Source organism: Athene cunicularia, assembly GCF_003259725.1.
Source record: "Athene cunicularia isolate RWA chromosome 13 unlocalized genomic scaffold, athCun1 chr13_part1, whole genome shotgun sequence".
Classification (NCBI taxonomy): Eukaryota; Metazoa; Chordata; class Aves; order Strigiformes; family Strigidae; genus Athene; species Athene cunicularia.
The window spans coordinates 12,619,687-12,640,936 of NW_020799117.1; the positions used below are offsets into that span (position 1 = coordinate 12,619,687).

General features: G+C 37.9%; 2 protein-coding genes across 3 annotated transcripts in view; one reads left to right on the forward strand and one right to left on the reverse strand.

Moving 5' to 3' along the window:
• The first annotated feature begins 86 nt into the window (after nucleotides 1-86).
• TTC1 (tetratricopeptide repeat domain 1) overlaps nucleotides 87-21,250 on the forward strand; it is a 33,432-nt gene continuing 12,268 nt past the window's right edge. Inside the window, exons 1-6 of one of the 2 annotated variants that reach the window (XM_026857916.1) lie at nucleotides 87-324; nucleotides 438-770; nucleotides 12,111-12,171; nucleotides 13,948-14,060; nucleotides 16,035-16,071; nucleotides 17,789-17,937. In XM_026857916.1, coding sequence (XP_026713717.1) covers nucleotides 241-324; nucleotides 438-770; nucleotides 12,111-12,171; nucleotides 13,948-14,060; nucleotides 16,035-16,071; nucleotides 17,789-17,937 — 777 coding nt within the window. In that variant the 5' untranslated portion in view covers nucleotides 87-240. The remainder of the gene's footprint in view (nucleotides 325-437; nucleotides 771-12,110; nucleotides 12,172-13,947; nucleotides 14,061-16,034; nucleotides 16,072-17,788; nucleotides 17,938-21,250) is intronic. The other variant, XM_026857918.1, reaches the window with a different exon arrangement.
• The window catches only part of PWWP2A (PWWP domain containing 2A), a 57,087-nt gene continuing 42,496 nt past the window's right edge, over nucleotides 6,660-21,250 (reverse strand). Inside the window, exon 4 of the transcript XR_003399346.1 lies at nucleotides 6,660-9,878. The gene's annotated coding sequence lies outside the window, so the exon portion shown is untranslated. The remainder of the gene's footprint in view (nucleotides 9,879-21,250) is intronic.

Genomic DNA, 21,250 nt, shown 5'->3' on the forward strand with positions numbered 1-21,250 from the left:
GGTGGCAGTGATGGGGCTGGAGGGGAGCGCGGTGCAGGCAGGGCCTGGGGCGGCGGCGGGCGGCCCGCTGTACGCAGCCCACCGGGGGCCGGTGTGGGCGAGGGGGTGCTGAGGCCTGTGGGAAGGCAAGTGTGTGTGACTTAAAGTCCCACTGCAGAGGAAAAGCCGTAGCGTAGCTAGCGCTGTGCCGTGCCGGTCCTGGGGAGCTGAGCTTGTGAATTAACTTATTATGGGAGCGGTATGCTGGTCCCATGTCGCGGTGTAGTGCATAGAAGAAGCATGTATAAATTGCTCCCTCCCCGGAGGGATAATAGTTCCCCCCAGGTGATGTGAGGAGTACTTTTAAGTATTTTAGAGATTAGTCTGCAGACAAAGCATTTAAATTATGCTGATTGAGGGTTATTTCTTTCTATTTCTAAAAACCTAACCCCTCCAAGGAGTCCAGCATGGAAGAGTTTAAAGATGCAAATTCACCTGAAGAATTACTTGATCACTTAAAGCTTTCTGATCAGAAGTCTTCAGAGACTGGCCCTAAAGATGCACAGAATCCCAAAAACATAGAAAGTGGATATACACCATCTTCAGCTAAAGATCCCACAACAGCAGATGAGTGTTTCCATGACTGTCACGACTCCTTTGAGGCAAAAGAACCTGTGCTGGATGATGAAGGGAATTTACAGAACGATGAGAATAGCTCAAGGAAGCAGACAGAACTAGATGAAGAATACTTACTAGAACTAGAAAAAGATATGCCAGAGGAGGAAAAACAGGTAATCTGAAGTATCAATGTTGAATCTAAAAAGATACATTTTCAGTCTCATGTTTCTGAACGGTCTGTGACTGGTATGGAAATAGACCTTTAAAACTCTTTATGTGTCTAGTTTTACTGTTCTTAATTTCTTCTTTTAGCTAACAGGTGTTTTTGTTAACTTTCTTTGGTGTTCTTAATCATCACATTCCAGTGCAGATTTTTTTTCTACTTTCACCAGTGTGTAAGATTACTGTGACTCAGAGAGATTATATGAAACAAAAATCTTCCTGTTTCCTGTTCTTCTAGTTTGTGTGCCCTCATTGTTTTCACCTGATTAGCTGCAAGGTACCTTTCCAGAACTCAAAGCAGTTTTCAAGATAGTTTTCATATCTGAAAGGCTAGTTTGTGTAATACAACTAGTTGGGATTAAATTTGAAAGTGTCTTTGTATATTACTTAATTTTAATCAAACAAAACACATTAAGTGTAGTTTTGTTTACTTTCAGTGCATTACATTGGACAAAATGTTTGGGTAACAAAACTGCATAATGTGGGGAATAGTGAAGTATGTATTAGGGGAGGTCCAACATCCTCTGTGATTGTGTTTACTCCCCTGTAACTCTGTGTGAATAAGGTTTTTTTGACCCTCAGTCAGTGATGTCACTTGACAGCAGTTAGCTTTCAGGATTCTAAGATTTGATGGTCATCAAGTAGTTTTCTAACTTTGAGAAAATAACTTTCAGGATTAGACTTGAGTAATGCAGTAAATTTCTGTTGATAATTATGTTCTTATAGCAAATGGAAGGCTTTCTACTGATACATGGAAATTTTTTTTTCCTAATTTTTTTCAACTTTGGTTTGCAGATGCTGTGGAAGTAAAGATACTAAACTAAAATCTGTGTCCCAACATACAACTCCTATGATTTTTTTTTTGAACTTTGTATTTTTAAAAAGTTATATAGCTTGGCCTCTTGAACAGATCGTGTTTCAGAGAACTGATCCAGCATCTTAAAATCTGATTGAATTATCCAAACGAGCAGTTACTTGTACTGAAATAGTGATGAAAAGTACTACTGTATTCTTTGGCAATTGGGAAAAAGATGCAATTCTGGCATATTGTAACTTATGTGAAGACCAGCAAACTTTATTTTATAGTCCTGTAGGCATGAATTAGATCTCATTTTAATAAGGGAGATAAGAGTCCTTACTGGAAGGCTGACTGCACAATTTGGATCATTGGTAACATTGAACAACTAATAATGAGAGAAGGAGAGAGCAGAGTAGGGAATGGCAGCTGAGAAAATAGCCAGCATCTTAGGAAAGCGTTACTTCATAGGTGAAGATAGTGTATTGTATAGCTGTATAGTTTTTATTATGGAAACTCCCAAATCACTAGGAGCAGCAGCAGAAATTACTACTGTAATGGACAAGTAGTACTGAAATGAGGCATTTGATGAAAAAGAAGAAATTAAGGGTTATATGACATTAATTTTTTAAAAACATGCTTAAAATACTGTGAATGTTTCAGTGAATTTATAGAGGCTTATTAGTCTTGTGTACAGGCAGGTTGATATTTTCTAATTCAAAAGCTCGACCACACTTTATTAACTGTTGACTAGCCCTCTCTGTGTTGTATAAATAAATAAGTGCTGACTATACCTTGCCCAGAAAAGTTGGAAAAGAGAGAGTGGCTTGGCAGTAACTTGACTATGCCATGGTCTTACTGTCAGCTACTGTAAATAGAGAATGAGGGGCAGAAATATGCAGAGCTAAGATGCCAGAGGGAACCAAACATCTAAATTGCTTGTTGCAAACCAGTATACAGAAATTTAATCAAGTTGTGTCTCAGTTCCTTTTGTGGTAGGATGAGATTTCTGACCAAATACATCAGTGAAGACAAAAAGGTAGTTTTTCATCTGTAGTACCGATCGTTATGTTAATATAGCAGTTTCTTGAGGTGGAAAAGCAGTATGGGACTAGTGGGGAAGGGGATCATGGAATATAATCTCGTTGAAGTAGGAATGAGACTAAATGTGATGCTTGTCTGCTGCTTGACCTTGTGGAAGTCACTTCATACCTCTCTGTGTGTCTCAATTTTGCCATCTGTAAAATAGGCATGGTGATGCTTGCCAGTTGTAATACTTTGAGATCTAATCATGAATAATATGGGGTGGGGGGATCACAAGAAATCATCTGGTGCAGCCTTTGCCCCAAAAGGGGCTCTGGAGGTCATGTAGTCTAACTCCGTTGCTCAAAAATAGATCAAATAGAGCAGCCTGCCCAGAGCCACACAGACATCTCAGAGCCTGGAGACTGCACAGCCTCTCAGGGCCCCTGTTCCAGTGTTTAACTACCCTCATGGTAGAAACTTTTTTTTCTTGTATTTGACTTTGTTGTAACTTGTGACCTCTGGCTCCCCTTCTTCTGCATGCCTACAGGAAGAGTCTGTCTCCATTTTCTCTGAGCCACCTTTTCCCAAGGCTGAAGAAACTCAGTTCTTGTAGGCTGTCTGCTTAGGTTATGATCTCCGGTGCCCTGACCATATTGAGGGCCCTTGGCTGGACTGCCTCTGGGAAGTCGATGCCTTTTTGCAGGAGTGGGGAGCGTGAGACATCAAATGCATTCCTTCAGGTGCTGAACAGAGGGTAATAATTGCATTCCTTGACCTACTCACTACGCAGAAAAAACACATTGCCCTTGTGTCTTTACAGTTTAGACTAAACAGTCCCTTTTTTCTACTTCCATTTATTGCTTGTACAACCAGGAACATTGTCATTGTGAGTCAGGATGAGGCTTCTGCAGCAGCCTATAACTTGAAGGGAGGTTCAGAGTTTTATAGACAAAGTGCTAAAAACTGGAAAATTATGTAATAGGATTAAAGTCTAGAAAGAGCAGCAGGACTGGAAATTGAATGTCTTGGTTTTCGTGCTGCTCTTGTTCTTGTTGTATTGTTAGGTAATTTAATTTTGCACATCAATTTTTGCCTTCTGTAAAATGAGCAGAAGAATTGCGCATGTCGGATACTTGCATTTAGCTTTGTGGAACTCCATTGAAAGGTGCTATGGGAGTACAAAATAACTGTTTAAAGCTGGAAAGATTTCATTAAAGTATAGAGACAAGCTGCTGTTCTCATCTTCCTGTTCCCTTCAGCTTGGTTTATGATTATACCTAATGAAATGGAGGGATTCCATCTCTTAGTATCACCATAACTATTAGATTGGCATTGTGACCTTTGTTTATGTTCCATAGAGAGCTTTCTGGGTGGATTATTGTTTATGTTTCATAGATAGCTTTCTGAGTGAATTATATAAGCAGTCTTTTAAAATATAGCTATTTTTTCTCTAACAAAATAGTGTTGGTATCTCTTATAAGCAGAGCTTGAGAAATCCAGAAACTAGAGAGGAATCAGAAGCTTACAACAGTTGTGATAACTACTGAAGTAGCTGATTTGCATGATCTTACCCTGCATCACCTTACATTCTCTGTGTAGTAAAACCATGGGAGTGGGTCATTCCTGAATCGCCATTCCAGCTTTCCTCATATTACTTGGAATTGATGGTTACAAATTTTTTTATTTTTAAAAGTGAAACATTATTTTGATCATGAAAAGAATCTGTTAAAAGATGCAGCTTTTAAGAAAAAATACTGCAGTTACATCTGAAAACAGATGCTGTACATCCATTTATTCAGAGTTTTTCAAACATTTTAAACCTCCTTCCTGTTACTCAAAAGGTCATTTTTGAGAACAGGGCAATGTGATTTTTTTTTTTTTTTTCAGATGGAGAAAATGAGGCAGAAATATTCAGAACTTGTTTATTTGACTGTTTAGGTTGTGACCAGACACTCGGCAGCAGTGCTGTGTTAGCTACTTAGGCAGTCCTTGATCAGTTATTCTCAGCCCCCTGCTGCCTCCTTCATTGTGCTAGCACACCTCTCAGTGTGAATGTGCAGTGAACCAGTTAGGGGGAATGATTCAGATGAAAAATAATGCTGTATTTTTAGATCAAGGGCAGTGCTGGTAAAAGTAGACATCAAATGACAGCCTCATGATGGCATACAGGGGTAGATGGACTTTCTTCAATTAGAATACTTGTTAAATAAGAAAAACTTACTATGTGGTTGCAACACCAACCATAGACTATGTACTCAAGTCATGAGGAGAGCTGGATGTTAGCTCTGCTCAAATCAAATTTATGGAGCTACACCTTGGTAGTATTTTTTTTTCTTTTTTTTAACTAAGCCCATTGTTATGTTTTAGCAGCTTTAATAAAAGAGTTCTTTTGAGCGATGTTTTCCAATAACTAGGCTGTAGAAAAGAAAGTATTTAATTTATTCTGGAGATCCAAAGACAGATTCTAGCCCTTGCTCTGTGTGTTTATGCATATCCTATGTGCAAGCTTTCATGGTAGCAGCTCTGAGTAAAAATTCTCATCCATGTAGAAGCTGCTGCAGAGATCAGAGTGAAGGAGCAAGTGTTTGTGTATTTTCTCTCAATTATATTTCAAGAACCCATACAGTGAGATTTCTAATTTTAAGCAGCAGGAATTACTTCCAGGAAACAGTACCAATACCATAAGAAGTTGTGTCTGCAGAATGAAGCAAAATATGAACTTGAAGGAATATGAAGACACGAACCTTCAGGAAGTATTCTTAAAAAAACAGATGTAGCATAGAGCCTGGTTGCTTGCCTGGACTTGCATCTTTGAGCTTAAGAATTAAGCAGCCTGAAACAAAATTCACTTTTATAAGATTGTTGTTATTGTTGTTGTTGTTGTTTCAAAAGCATGCTGATTGCTGCCTCAGCAGAGGCACTGAGCAGTAAATTGCTTTTGATGCATTACAAATGGATTTTTCTGGTTAGTTGTCACTGACAGTGATGGCTTTGACATTGGTCTAGTCTGCAGAATTAATCAGAAGACACCCAACAGCTGTTACATGGTAATTGTTTCAGGCTGACCCAGTCTTCTTCTGGAGGGACACCCATTAATTACGAGTTTATCCAGCAGCAAAATTCTGAATCCCTCATGCTCTTCCATTGTGACAGATGTTGCCTTGTTCTTTGGGCCCTGTCTGGCGAAGACTTCAGCACCTGGCCTAGTAAGCTCTTATTTTGGATATAGAACACTCCTTTCTAGCTGCTGTAAGATCCTGAAATAAATATCTCATATTCCTCAAAAGCAACTCCCATCTTTGGGCTGTGCATTAGAGCTACAGCTGGCTGTAATCATGCTGAACATCTATTTTAACACTAGGAAATGTGTCAGCAAGATGAGGAACAGCTCTAGTAGAGGAGATTCTTGTTAGCAACTCTGTAAGCATTAAGTGAAGCCAGTCTTTGAGAAATAGTATTTTTAAGTTACACTGAGATCTTTTCAGTTCTGGTCTAAACAGTAAAACTGCTTCCACCTCCCACCCCCGTTTTCTCTAGAAGTTCTAGGATGTGTTAGAAAACACTGTCTTAATCAAGAAATTTCCTTTAAACTGCTCCCCTCCTCACCCTTTCTTCCCCATGCTTCAGGTTGATCACATTGTTCTTCCATAAATTATAACTTCTCCACAGAATTTGCTTTTCCAGAGGTTGAAGAACTGATCTGAGATTTCCTCTGAGATGGCTTCTCAGGTGTGGTCATTCATTTCATCATTTGGTGTTTTCCTAGTTTGGTCTGACCAATATAGTACAGTAACCTTGACTCTTTAGAGTTGCTGTTTTTTCTATAGTATTTACAAAATAAAAGCTAAGGTACAAAATGGAAGGTGGGATATAGAGAAGTGATTGGTTATTTTGGAGCAGTCCTCAGGTGCTGATCACTTGGAGATGGTCTCAGAATTCTTTTCTGGAAGAATTATGTGGTTGGACCAAACCAACCAGATTATTAATACATGAGACAGTCCAACTGACTGCACAGCAGTAAAATTTAGTACATAAATTACTGACAAATAACAATAAGGAATATATATTTTGTTAACAATTCTCATCAGCATTAAAAATTCTTTTATATAGCATTAAAACTTGCAAGACAACGGGGTTTTGAAGGTGTCAATGCAATCTTGTGAAATATAATAAAAGGTGATCCCCTTATTCAAATGACCTACCTGTAATAACCTGAATCCTGTATACAGTACAGTACCAATACTAAATATGCCATGGTTTTGGTCAAATTGGAGGCAGAGATGGGTTGCTAGACTAAAACTTCTTTTTCTTATCACTTGCAAAGTAGAACAAAATATCCTTTTAATTTTTCTGAGTTAAAAAGCTTGGACAAGTATATTTGAAAAGTGTATCTGTATCTGCTAGACTAATTTAATTGCAAGTGCTAGTGAGAAGAACATGCACAAAATCTGGAGTTATAATCTCCCTGTGTGATTTACAGTTCTTTGAGTTAAATTTTTAAACAAACATAAAAGTCTTTTGCTAGATGGCATTTTAATAGAGTGTAAAAATACACCTTCATATTTCTTTCCATGATTCTATCTTATTTCAATCATATTCATTTTTGCATTTCTCTGGAAGATGCTGATACTGTCAATTTGAGACCTTTTTGACTTGTGGTGAGGGATTAAGTGGTCAGCTCCACTTTTTTTTGCCTGAGGCTATTGCCTCTGGAGAGAAACGACTGAACGTCCTGTATTGTCACTCAGGAATATTCACAGTTAGTCTGGCACGTTAACCTAAACTGACTGTCAGGGATGGATGTGACCTATTGTCTCTGGAAGAGCTGCTTACGATTTCAGGAAAAAGTAGGGATTTGGCAATAGAAAGGCTGATGTGTCTTTATCACGGAATTGCAATGGGCAGGGATCGGCCAGAGTCTAGCCATGCTTTGTTACTCTGCCCCTTGAGTGTAGAGGGTAGATTTGTCACAGTTTTCAAGTGACATTTCTAGTGAGGTTTGAAAAATTATTTTCTGAGTGACTACAATCTTAAATTGAAATTCAAATCCTTGAATTCATGATAACAGCAATAGCTTCACAAAACTGCAGGGGGAAGCACATGACTACTAATGGATGATGTAGAACTAAATTGGTATTTGAAGCTTAAAAATACATTCTTTATCTGTTTTAATTCCTTGCTTCTGTGCACCCTTTGAACTCCAGTAATTTTAAATTGAATGCTACTTGGTGACCTTACGAAAGGGTATGTGAGATGCAGATGTACATTGTCACACGGTATAAATAGCTTTACAGAGAGAGTATGCATTTGCTGCTCTTGGCAAAACTGGAGCCAGGAACAGTTCCCTAGCAAAGTTAAATCAACTGATCAAATAAAATGCATAGGAACAGCCAGAGGTGGAAGCATTGCAAACTAAGGGTGTTCATCCTTCAACTCTAACCAGCTATATTTAAGGATTTCACTTCCAGCACTTTTATTATAGCAGGTACTTCCAAAACATATAGTGAAAATTTGCAGGTTGCTCTCTAATAGTGGAATAATGCTTTAGTGCTTTCATTTTTAACCCTGAGGTTTTTTGGCAGAGTAGCTGAGGTCCAGGGACTGTATTTGATGTCCTTTCTTTTGAATGCTGTACTTTATTGTCAGAAGGCCAGGCTGTCTCTTCTCATTACTTCAGATCAGGCCTTGATCTTCAGTACTTCTTGTTTGCCAGGCAGGTTTATGTTAAAATCCTGATTTCTTCAGAATATGGATGATTGTAATTCAGCATCCAAATCTGTAAACATTTCTAATAAGATCCTTTAAGAATCATGTTATTGCAGTTTTTTTTTTCTGGAGTTTAAAAAATAATTTCTTGAGTTTGCATATCAGAAACTAATGCCTGCCACTTGCAATTTGTCATCTTTGTGTTAATAAAATTTGCAAAAAACAAACCTTAAGATTTTGCTGACTTTGAATAGCAGAAAATCATAATGGAGTGTAAGTTGGGGAAGTTATGCTTGACGCAATGTCATATATGAGTAGTCTCAGGACATGTAGTAGTAGGTCAAGATATCTTTTCTTTAGGCAGAGCATTCTAGGAGTTCAGTCTGACCTACATCCCTTGCTGAGGAAAGGGTAGCCTGCCCTGCAGCTACTTAAATCTTCTGAAAATGAGTGGGTGGGGGCACTGAAATGACATTGTGCAAAATTTGTCCCAAGGACAAGTCACTTGCAATTTTTTCACTCTGGGCTGATATGATCACAATAAAATGATGACCAGTCAATTTGCAATTGTCCATTGAAGCTGGAAATTTAGCATACTGAGTGAAAAGGTTTTGTCTTTTAACAGTGGTTTAGTTTTCTGTTGGATTTTCTTGATACCCTGAATTTAAGACAGAAACTAACAGTGTCCCTTTGAGCAGTCCTTTCAGGTTAAACGTAAATTCACCCAAAATGGTTGACTTTCCACTACTTCTGTGCTAGGATTTTCTGTTAAAGAAATGTACATATGGAGGAATAAATAATGTATTTATTTCACAAATAGGAACTCTGCTTTAGAGGGCTGTGTGTTTAGGATGTGATGTGCTAATACGCATGCTTTCACAGTTTGTGGAGAAGCCAGAGGAATTTGGTTTTAGGGATAGTCTGCTCCTGTGTATTGTTTATGGGTCATGCTTCAAATGCAAATCAAGAATGATGCATGAGGTACGCAGTTAGACTTTACCTTTTTGAAAAATACTGTGCAAACTTGTACAGTTTGGAACTCAAGGGACTGTCTGAAACCTGTAACACAGGGATATCTTGAAAATGTTGGTCAAGATATAACAGAAATACTCGTTTTGAACCAGGACTGCATTGCTTGCATTGCTGCTTTCTAGGGAGCTGAGTAAGCTGCAAAACCATATACGGTGTTCTTACAATGCTGCTGGCTTCTCAGACATGTATAGACAACTTTTCTGGTCAAATAGTCAGAAGACCACAAGGCTGCCTGACATTTGTATGTCTGTAACAGTTATGTGACTAATAGTCCTCTATCCTTCAAGTTTGTGCAGTTACATTCACAGGCAAGAGAACATAGCAAGGAACAGGCTTTTGGAGGAGGAGAGTGGTATGAATCATCAGCTTCCCAGTGTGTCCTTAAACTCTTCAGTTGCTCAGAACTTTCATCTGCCCATGTTTCTGGAGTGAATATGGCCATACAGCCACCTTGGTCTTTCTTCTGTGCTGTTGAGACTGTCACAATTGTCTTGGCTACCTAAGAAAGAATCCCATAGCTGAAGGATTGGGGTTTTGTTGCTCTTACTTTTTTTTCAAATACAAAGCTTAATCATCAGAATCTGTTTTGCTGCAAATCACTTTTAGTATTTAATACTTAACTGGGGTAAATATATAATAATGTTATAATAATTTTAATAAAATGAAACAAAATAATAATAATACAGGTAAAGGTTTCCATCCAGTATTTCTTGATTTTAGGGTTTTTGCATCAGTCCTATGACCATGCTGTAGTTCTCACTTTATATGAAAAAAATTATTATTGTAGAGTTGTACTCTACCTTATGCAACAGTGAATCAGTTAATGGCACTTAAAGGCCAATTCTAAATAGGCCATGAGCAGTGAAGGCAGTAGGACTAGTGTTTCAGGCATTTCTTTTCTTGAAAGAGGATTGTCTATGTAGATCTTTCATGTTTTCCAATAAGATCACCATCTCCGAACCTGTTCTCTGGCTGCTTTGTTCACTGGTATGAAAATTACTTATGTTGTGCATCCACTCTATATGCATTCAGGATGTTTTAGAAATTTATTTCTGTGGAGGGCTGACTGCACATGTGCCATTGACCTTGCTGGAGCTGTTCTGTGTGGCACTTCAAAAATTTGGGTACAGCTTTCAAATACAGTTACATACTCCCTGTGCTGAACAGCAGAATCCTGCATATATACAAAGAATTTGCGCTTTTAATGCAGTTTGTGCCTTAAGTGCTTAGATCTGTTTGTATGGTCATATTTAGAAAGCACCAACTGGCTTGTGTACATTGGTGTAAGTGACATTGTGGAAGGACCCGAGTAGGTCTGTCAGTCCACCCTGGAGGAAAGCCAGTTTCTAAACAGTGGTGCATGTTTTGTCAGACCTTTGTTTTGTTTTACCTATGTTTTGTCTTGGTTTTTTAAAATGTGAGGAGCAAGGAGTATTAGGAAAAAACATATTTAATAGGTGATAGAAAAAATTTTAGTGAACTAGGCATGTATCAAAAGGGTCAGATGATATTTTACCATGTAATTTTGTGTGTCACAACTGAATGCCATTCCCTTGAGGCTAGTTTTTGGAGCATTGTGATCTGTTATTACTAAGATGGTGACAGTGGTCAGGTGGATTACTTTCCAAAACCAATAAAAGCGAGAGGACAGAACCTCTGATTTTGTATTGTTTGTCAACTACTTGGCATAGCTGTGAGATGGTGCAGCGCTCCACAAAGAGTACTATATTTAGCTGTTTCCAAGGAGATGTTCTGTGCGATATTGATAATTGCATTAATCCTTGATTTACACAATCTGCAGGAAAGGAAACTGCTCCTTTTCCTAGTGCTGGCTTTTTAATTGCTTGATGATCTGTAATTTATAAACACCTTGATTTAAGTCCTTTGTGTATGCATGTGTGTTGTGGGCAAAATCTGGTTAAATGATCATTTTTCTACCATAGAAATGATTCATGAACATGAGCATTGCTTCTTGATATTACTGTCTTACACTGCTTTGTTTTCACTTGTGTGAGGTATGCCTGCATGTGAAAGACTTCCATTGTAAATAGGTTGAAGAGATGTCTTGGTGACATCCTGTGTTTTCTGTGTCAAAGGCTAGGAACATTCATGTCAACTTCACTTGTACCGAGAGTACTGTTAAGATATTCATGGCTGAAAACACAACTCTGCTCAGCATGTACAATTTTCACTGTATAACAGAACAATTTTCCTGTCTCTGGGTCTGATGGTTTAGTCACTCTCTGCATAAGCAATCTTTCAGGGCAGTATTATCCATGGACCTGTTTCTAATGCAGTCAGCTCGATGTGCTTTGTACATCTCTGAAAGTTAACTGAATTTTTGAGGTGGAGTTATTTCGAGCAAAACTTTTGAGACTTTACATCTAAATTATATTCTATGTGGTTGACCTGCACTGACTGAATCAAATTGAGTTGGAGAAGTGAACAGCCAGCTAAAAAGCTAACATCATAATTTAAACAGTGTAATTCATGATGAATGCTCTTTTGTTGTCCATGAACTAAAGCTTTTTAATTGCCTTGTTATACTACAGTGTTTCATGGATATATAAAGTATATCAGTGCCACAATGACTGCAAGCAAGCTTGGTAGTAGTTAAAATTCTTCGGGTTATGTTTTATTCTGATTTCCATTCATACTTTATTTGGAACTGCAGCTGACCTAGTTGTTCATTTCAATTAAATACTTTGAGACATTGTCTTTTCTTTTGTAGAAAAGAAGAAAGGAGAGCACAACACTGAAGGAGAAAGGAAATGATCAGTTCAAGAAAGGAGGTGGGTCAGTAATCTTTTAACACCCTATGGATGTTAGAGAATCTTAAATTAATAATTAGCCATCATGGCGATGTTACAGAAAACCCATAGGAAGATCTCACACCTATCATTGTTCAAATTTATCATCTGCATCATTTTTCATCCAGCTCTAGAGAACAGAAGGAGATAGCAGACCTCATTAAGAGTTAAGTTTAAATCACAAAGATTAGGGTTACTAACGCAGGATTCTCATGAAAGCTAAGTGTTTCAATCCAAAACCATGAACAGAATTGACTGCCTTCCAAGTGCCATGGTTTCTGTTACTAATCAAAAAAGGCTTCCACTAGGAGTTTTGCTAATGCATGTGATTAGAATTGTTGTAGGACTCAGTGGCTCAGTAGCCCTCTGATATATTTGTACATTTGCATGTTTCTTTTTATCCACTGACATCTGTTATGCATTTTATTTATGTATGTATGTGTATGCATAGACATCTATATGTACATATAGCTATGTGTACTTACACTTACATCTATATGCATATATACATACCCTTATATACATATATGTATATAGAGATGTACACACATGTCTGTGTATATAGGAGATATAAATGTACACACACATATATTTTTAAAAAAAATCTAGAGGTATGTAAATTTCTAGCTTATGCCAGAAGTGGACATCTTTTGAACATAGTTAATGCATAACTGAGTTGAGGTTTGTAATAAGTAACTGTACCAATTGATTTTAATTAAATAACATAAATGGGGAAGTGATTTTTGACATCTACCTTTTATTTAATGTTCTAGTAGCTAGAGGTTTCACAAAGACACCAGGAAATGCAGATCATACTTTCCTCAGTCAGAGGGACACAAACAAGTAACTTCCCCTTCCCAGAAGCATACCCTGACAACCAGACAGTGACCTTCCTGTTGGAGGTCTCTTATTGTGTGCTAGGAGAGCAGAATTCCTGGGGAATGTTTTATCAGAGCAGGCAGAGGGGAATTGCTTGGGCCATGAAAGCAAGAAGCCTGTAATGTTGGCTGAGTCATCTTGTGAAGTCTCATCCATAGGTTCTTCTTGACAAATTCTTTGGCAGGTCTTTTCAGTGTGCCTGTGCCTGCCAAAGTGCTTACTGATCAGAAATACACAACCTTTTAAGCACCTAGATGGTCACCAGCTAATGTGCACAGAAATAATTGCTCTGTTTTGAGGACAGTGCACTTGTCAGCTGACAGGGTGTTGTTCAGTGTCAGTATAGGGCCTTTTCACTCTTGATTCTACCTTTATTAGAAAATGAGTAACTTGATAATCCTCTGTGGTTTACTACTGGTCCTTGCTTTAGACCAGACTTGATGACAGATGACCTTTGAGTGATAATGGGTTTGTGGTGACTGAGCTTTAAGTCAGTCACTGAAGATGATGTGGCAAGTAAAATACCTCCATAGCTGCTTTGAACAGGTATCAGTGCTCCAAAGAGATTCTACCTCTAAGGCTGATACTCAAATAGAATGAAACAATTTAAGGGATGAGAATTATGTGCACCTCATGCTGCACTTGTTACATTAAGCTCAGGACTATATTTCTGCTTTTACAAGGGTGTTGATTTTAAATTGTCATTGATCTATGTTCTACTTAGCAATGTACTTTGTCTGAGAGCAGCTACTGATTTTGGTTTAATATTGCATCATGCATTGAGAAATGTTTCCAAATGAGTCTTAGACATGTGGTTCACTGACTACTGGCATTTGAAATAAATGGTCTGTTCTGGTTTTTTTGCTATTGTGTCTGCAGACTATGGAGAGGCAGAAGACTCTTATACGAAGGCTCTGCAGATTTGTCCAGCCTGCTTCCAAAAAGATAGGGCTGTTTTATTTTCAAACAGAGCTGCTGCAAAAATGAAACAGGTGAATATTCTTTTTATTTTATGAAACACCATGTATTGATTATATGGCATGCAATTGTAAAGTCATTAGGGGTGCATAAAGGAGGGCAAAGGAATAAAGTTGAAGGTTTGCTGCTTGCTCAGTCTGTCAGTCTCCCAGTAGAAATGCTGGTATGTTTGGTTTTACGTAGGATGAATACAAACCTGAGAGTTGCAATTGGAACAGCTGTTCAAAGTTGCTCTGCTTCATTATGTTTAAAACACTGATTTTTCTTTCATTCTGTTTTAATGAAATTCAAAGTTCATATTGAACAGATGTCTTTAAGCATGTTTAGTGTATGCAGATCATGTATTAGATTGTTTAGAATTGTGGCTAGTTATAGTACTTTTTTCTAAAAGCCTGGATTATCATATACTTGTCTTCATTTAATTGGCTCAAATGCTTTGAGGCATAAACAGGACTGCCTAACTATGGCCTTATTAATTCAGTTAGTCTTTCCTTCACAGTTACTCTATAGTAGGACAGACCTATATAGTAGGACACAGTCTACCTGGGCAGAGTGTCTGCAGTTTCCTTCATATGTATTCTGTTCCCTGACCAGGGACAGGTGCCCAGATGTTACAAGAATCAGCATTACACTTAAGTAGCATGGAAGGCATAGACCACAATCTGTCTGAACAGAACCTTTCACTTCTTTAGAAAGGGGAGATACTAATAATTCAGGAGATATTACTCCCTAATTTTGTTTTTAAGATTAAATTATAGAAAAAAACCCACAGTAATTCCTGTCCTCAGTTTACCCTTCTCTAAAGGAAACTTTCTTGCAGCTTTGCTCTGGTGTTGAGACAGATGCAGCTCTATTTAGAAATGTACCTTGAAGCTATATTTAAGCATAAATAAATTCTTACTCAGCATAGAGTGTTCTTGTTCAGCTAGAATTATCTAACTTGCTGTTGGGATACTGAATTGCTTGAGCAAGAGGAAAAAATGGAAGAAAATCTGTAAAAACATGCTGGAACCTTTCAAATATGAAAGCTGTAAACTGGAAAACCTCATAATCCAGATGTTAGCTATTCATATCACTGGGAAACTAATCCTATAGTCCCCAGAGGAGCCCAAGATGAGAAAAGAACTGTGCACAAACAGTATAGATCAGTGGAACCTGAAAGATTAATAGATTACTCTGAAAATAGATTCATATTATTAATAATTTCTCCATTAAGTTTGTTCTTCCATACCTGTTGCAACCATGTGCTTTGTACTACAAAGAAAGCTTGTGAGATGTTCTCTGAGGCAGCTTCTGTCTTATGGAGAAGAAAGTTCCTTCATGTAGAAAGATTAGTACTACTTATATCAGCAATATAAGCACAGAACAGCCTGGGTTGGGTTTTTTTGTAAACCCTTTTAGTTTGGATGAAAATATAATCTCTGTCTTGGATATTTTTGCTTTTCTTGTTTCATTATAAGCAGATTGCCTGGCTCATCTTCTAACTATGGTTGTCAGGGTGTGCTAAAATCTTGTCCCTACCACTTTTGGAAGTCTCATGCATTATCTCTTGTAGAGAAAGCTGTATTAGTGCTAAAGGCAGTATCTGTTTTCCAAATGTCTTAGCTCATACAGACAAGAATTTATCTGGGACTCTTGGGAACTGTCTATTCCAAACCCTTAATTAATTGACAAAGGTAGAAAAGCTGTAGCTGGGTTAAGCCAAGGCCTGCAGATGTGACTCAGCCTTTTGACTCTAGTTTGCTTCTGGCTGTTCAGTGCAGACCGATTAGTGGGGCAGCCGTGCAATGTGAACGCTGGCAGCCTTCACAGAGAGGAAGCTAATCACTGCTAAAGAGCTTTATATCAGAAGCAACGGTATGAAAATCCTTGATTATGTGAACATCCCAGTTCATGGAATGCCAGACAAACCTTTTTGCTTGCAATCGTAATAAATCTGTTTCCCAAGAAATGTGACTTAAATATAGCAAAATTGTTTTGTGTTCTAGGACAAGACAGAAGCTGCCCTAAGTGACTGCAGCAAAGGTATGGCTTTTTTTTTTCCTGTGTGCTGCTCTTGTGCCAGATCTTTCATGCATAAATCACACCATTTAGTGCCTTACTGCTAAGCTGTAATTTTGGGCATAAGGGTCTTTAAAGAATTTAAAGAAAAGCTATGATGGAAGACACCTGAATCAGAAGTGTTTATATTATTTATTTTGTAAAACATCTGTCAAATTTTTCCTGTCTGTAACTTACTTTCTACTGTCTTGTGCCAATAAGGCTGTTGTTTGTACTTCAATAGGAAAGTCCTTATATTATGGAAGCTGTTTCCTTATACCTACTATTTTAAACCCACTTCCACCTGCCATTCCTCCCCAAATCTTGGTTTAATGCCAGATTCCAAAGAACTGTGAGGCCTTACAGAATTAAAAGCATTATCAGGTTGCTTTTATGCAAGGCTTTTGCTTTGTCACAAGGGCTTATGCTCTCCTGTTCTTGTCCTGCATAGTTTTCTCTCTGCAACTTCTAGTGAAACCATTTCAGCTGTGCATTGCTTTATTGCTTCCACCCACTCACCCATGCTTGAATGTTTGTTAAACTCCCCATGACAGCTGGGGAAAAAAATCCAAATTACCAATCAGAAAACTAATCCAATGGCTGCATGCCAGTACTGCTTGTACAGTAAATATGAGTTTGTACATGCTGTGAAGTATTCTTAAAGGTAACAAATTCTAGCTGGCCTCTGTCACTTTGGGGGTTTGCCTTGTTTTGGTGGTGGTGCATTCTGAAAAAACACTTCTGCTAATTTTGTAGTGGCTGAAAGGGAGTAGGTCTGCTTTGCAGCAGCCAGACTTAAACCTACCATTGCTTCACACTCCCCAGGGATTTGGCTTACAAACTGCAATGCAACACTTGGAGCACAGCAGAGAATTCACACTAACCTGCAAATTGCTGACTGTAGCATTGTCTTTGTCCTTCCAGAAAGAAAAAAAAAAATAGAATATTTAGCTAGATTAACCTAGATATAATTGGCCTGAGAACCATTTTAATGGGTTAGTAATAATAAAAGAGGTAGTCTTTCATAATCCTTTCTGTGATGAAAAATGAAGAAATTATTGAGAAATGACCATTTGCAGGTTACTGTTAAGTTTAGCATTCAGTCTTAACTGCATCTGTAAACATGGTCATGGCTGCCAAGAAAAAAGGAAGGGAAAAGCTTAAATTCAGTCAGTATGCCCCTCTGCTAACTTGTAGAGCTAATATAACTGTTTGTGGATTCCCAACCCAATTCTGACTGTTTGATATTAAATTCAGAAGTTCTCCTAGAGTTTGTCTCAACTTGAACTGAGATAAACAGGGAAATGCTTATTTTCCCTGCTATGGTATCTTTAGGTATATTTAACTTTAGCATTAATCTAGTAATAAACATTAAATATACAAAAGTTGAAAAAATCTTACAGATTCTTAAAATTTCTGAATTGTCACTTAGAATCTCTGCACATACAGTATTGTAGATTTAAACGTGCATTGTAAATCATGTCTATCAGTGATAGATTGTAGACATTAAGTGAAATATGATCATTTGCATTAGACTTTCAGTTAGATGTATGTCTCCTGAATTATGACTGCTTCTAAACTGTGACTCTGCTTGATTTTAAGCTACATTATAAAGATAACTATTAAAAATTTAATACACACTTAAGAATTCGAGGGGTGTAAAAATGTTTCAAGTGTACTGTGCTTTGGTTTTGTTTTCTAGCAGTGGAATTAAATCCTAACTACATTAGAGCTTTGCTGAGGAGAGCAGAACTATATGAAAAAACAGAAAAACTAGATGAAGCTCTGGAAGATTATAAGGCAGTCCTAGAAAAAGACCCATCAGTTCATCAAGCCAGAGAAGCTTGCATGGTAAGCATTTTTAGTATACTTTAGCCTAACTTTAAACCAAAGTCTTTTTTTTTCCTGGTCTAAATATTCCATGCTGTTTATGCAAACAGCTTCATATGCAGTGATATCATCTTTTTTTTTCAAGTCTGAAATTGTAGTCTTTTTCTTATCTGTTTTCACATAAGGGAAGATTACATCAACTGCCACAACTTCCATGACAGGTCTCCAGTCCATAAAGCACAGTCTTTTTACCTTGGTAAATTGAGTGAAAGTAAATGTGTGTTCTGAGCTGTAAGCATCTAATTACATGTTTAGCTGTTGAATAGTGTGCATGCGCACACACCCCCCTAGTGTTTCTGATTGAGGCTGTTAATTGCATTTATGCATGTGCTAGAAGAGGTTGCCTGAACCTCGACTGCATTTTAGTAGCCACATTTCAATAGGAATCTGCAGTTTGGAGATCAGAATACAAGCACCCAGTAATACAGTTCTTGCTAGCTGTTTAATTAGTGGGAGTCTGGTTTTCTTTCAGTAGAATTATTTTTCTGATTGGTAAATTTGCAGTCGAGTGCCTTTATGGCATAATTATAAAATAATTACTTTTTTTGATGACTTGATTATATAACTTTGAGAATGGCAAACAGACAGGATTCTATCTGCTCATATCTATGCTAGTATCTACTTTAAAACGTTGATACTTTTGTTTCTTGATTTATCTATTTTCTGTTCTTGTTCTTTGCTATGCCTTTTGTGTACAGGCCACTTCAACTTATTTTACCAGTAGTGTCTGAAGTCTGCTATTAATCTTCAAAAACAGTCTTTTATTTGAAGAAAAAGGCACCTTGTGGTTGCAAACCGCACTCTCCTGATTCGGTTACTTTCTTCGTTCTTAAAAAGAATTCTGCAGTGTAGTACTGCGTTCCAATGTCCACTTTCACCACTTTCAGTCGAATTACAAATACTTCAGGATTAAACATTTCTTGCAGAATCTTTTCCTTAAACTTAGAGATATGGCAATGTTTTAAAAGCTTCCTTGGCCCTTAGGATGTGTCAGCTTGGATAAAAAAAGATAAACCCCTAGCACTTCCTGAAACCCCAATCTAACATGTAAATAATCCCTACTCAATGGGGATTTAAAGTCACTGCTGCAGCCTGCTGATTTGGGGTTTTAAGTAACACTTTGTGTAAAATAACAGCAGGAAGTTATTTTTTAGTGATATTTAGTATGTTAATGCTCAGTGTGGAAAAGAGCTGTGGATAAGTTCAGAGGGTCTTTTCACAAGGGTAGCAAGAAGGAAAATTTATTTTGTACAGAAAGCTTCTCTTACAGGCTGCTTGCTGTTCTCATTTCTGAAAAGAAGTTATGAAAGCTGTTTGAAAGGACAAATGTGGTAGACATGTAGCCAGACAGCCTGTGGTTTTGAAGGAACGTGTGCTGATGGAAGGTATCCACTATAAAAAGTACAGTGGTGGTCACTTTTTATCAAAGTGAGAGCTTCAGGTCATGGTAGGTAAATGGTTTGCAAGCACCAAAGAGCCTGGAAAGAGCTGACCATTTTCTGCAGGGAAAACAACAGGCAAACTATTCTTTACTTCCATTTAATGGATGTAATTTTAAAACATAATTCTTTGGGCGCCCAAATCCATATGCCAGTGCTTGACTTTATATCTGGTTAAATCTTCAAAAGGCATAATTATTTTTATATTCTGCCCCATAGAGGAAGAAAAATCATTTGCTTCACCTGCAAAATTATCTCTAAAACCACTTTTAATATGTCAGTGCAGTTATTTTTGAAAGGTTTTAAATATCCATTTGGTAAAATAAATTATTAGTAGTGATTTCCCCTCCCCCCTTTCCCCATACTATGGTGTTGTAAGTGACACATTAGAAACTGGTTTTATAGCATATTAAATAAGAAGCCTTGCCTGAAATTACTTCCTTTGGGACTGTATCAGTAGCACTGATGTCAAAAAAATATTCTGCGTAACTCCTGTTAGTGGTAAGGGTATGGTTTCACAAAACAGCTAAACTGATCTACTAACTACCTGCTGCTTACAAAGCTGTCCAGTTGCTTTCCTTGTGCTAGCACTGGTATTAGCTCATGGCTGACCCTAGGGGATAGCTGGTTCTATCTACAAGTCTGGCAGACAGCTAACTCTGCTAAAGGGAAAAACAGCAACAAGCAAGCAAAAAAAGCCAGCAACCAAAAAGCCCCAAAGTAAATACTTTTATATTGCCTTGGCTTTTTGCAGTCAGACAAATCCTGCTGCAAGCGCTAGGGAGAGGGAAAGAAGATGTGGTCAAGGCAGCGCAGGAATTGGGGCCATCCCTTTTGGCAGCACCACTGACAGGGGCAAGTTACTGTAGTGTGAAACAACCCCCCGATGCTTGTTGCATGCATCTAGTTGAGAGCAGGAGAGCACTTTATCACCTAGCTCTTGGCAATGGCTTAATAAATGACAAGCTTGTCAAACATCATTACTGCATGGGTAGTGCATGTCCATCACAGTCTAGAAAAGAGTATTTGTTTTGTGTCAGCCTTGTTTATAGTCTCCTAGCTGAGACTATGGCTTATTTGATCCAGGAATTCAGCCAAGGAGTCTGCTGACATTTCTAAAGGAAACGATGGGGTTTAGTTTCTGTAGCTTGTAGTCTTTTAGCATTAGACCAGCTCCAGAGTTAGGCCTAGTGTAATCTAGTCAATTACACACCTTGTACACGATTTTCCAAGTATTTTAGCAGTTTATCACACAAAGAACAACGGTGAAGATCAGACAGATTGTTACGAACCACCAGTCAGGACTCCACAGATTAGAACTTGGGAACACTGTCAGTAGTTGGTACAAAATATAAGGGGTTTAATATACATATATTTTGGCTGATTGGAATCCCCTGAAAGTATAGATAATGTCCTTTGTACTTCTTGCAAAACCACTTTTCTTTCAGTAAGTATGCCTCTTAATACTAAGCCCTTGCTCAGTAACCAGTGGAGATTTGGGCTATAAGAGAATCATAAACAGCGTTGCTGTTCTTCCTGGCCATCTTTCAGGAATGTTTCAGAATGATCGGTAATTTCTTAATTTTTGTAGCTGGGAAGTACAGAGGTTGATTGTTACATATACCTTCTGCTCCTTGACCTCATTTTACTAGGCAGAGGCTTTAGGTTCACATGTGGTCAGAACACTTTGTACAAAATGCCCTCAATTTACACTGCAAGTGGGATTTAGGACATTCTGCCCTGAGTTGCTGATGTTCTTTGTCAAGTTTCAGAGTAGAAGCAATCTTTTGAAACTGAAGCTTAAAATTGCCTTCTTGAAAAATTGTTAAGGAAAT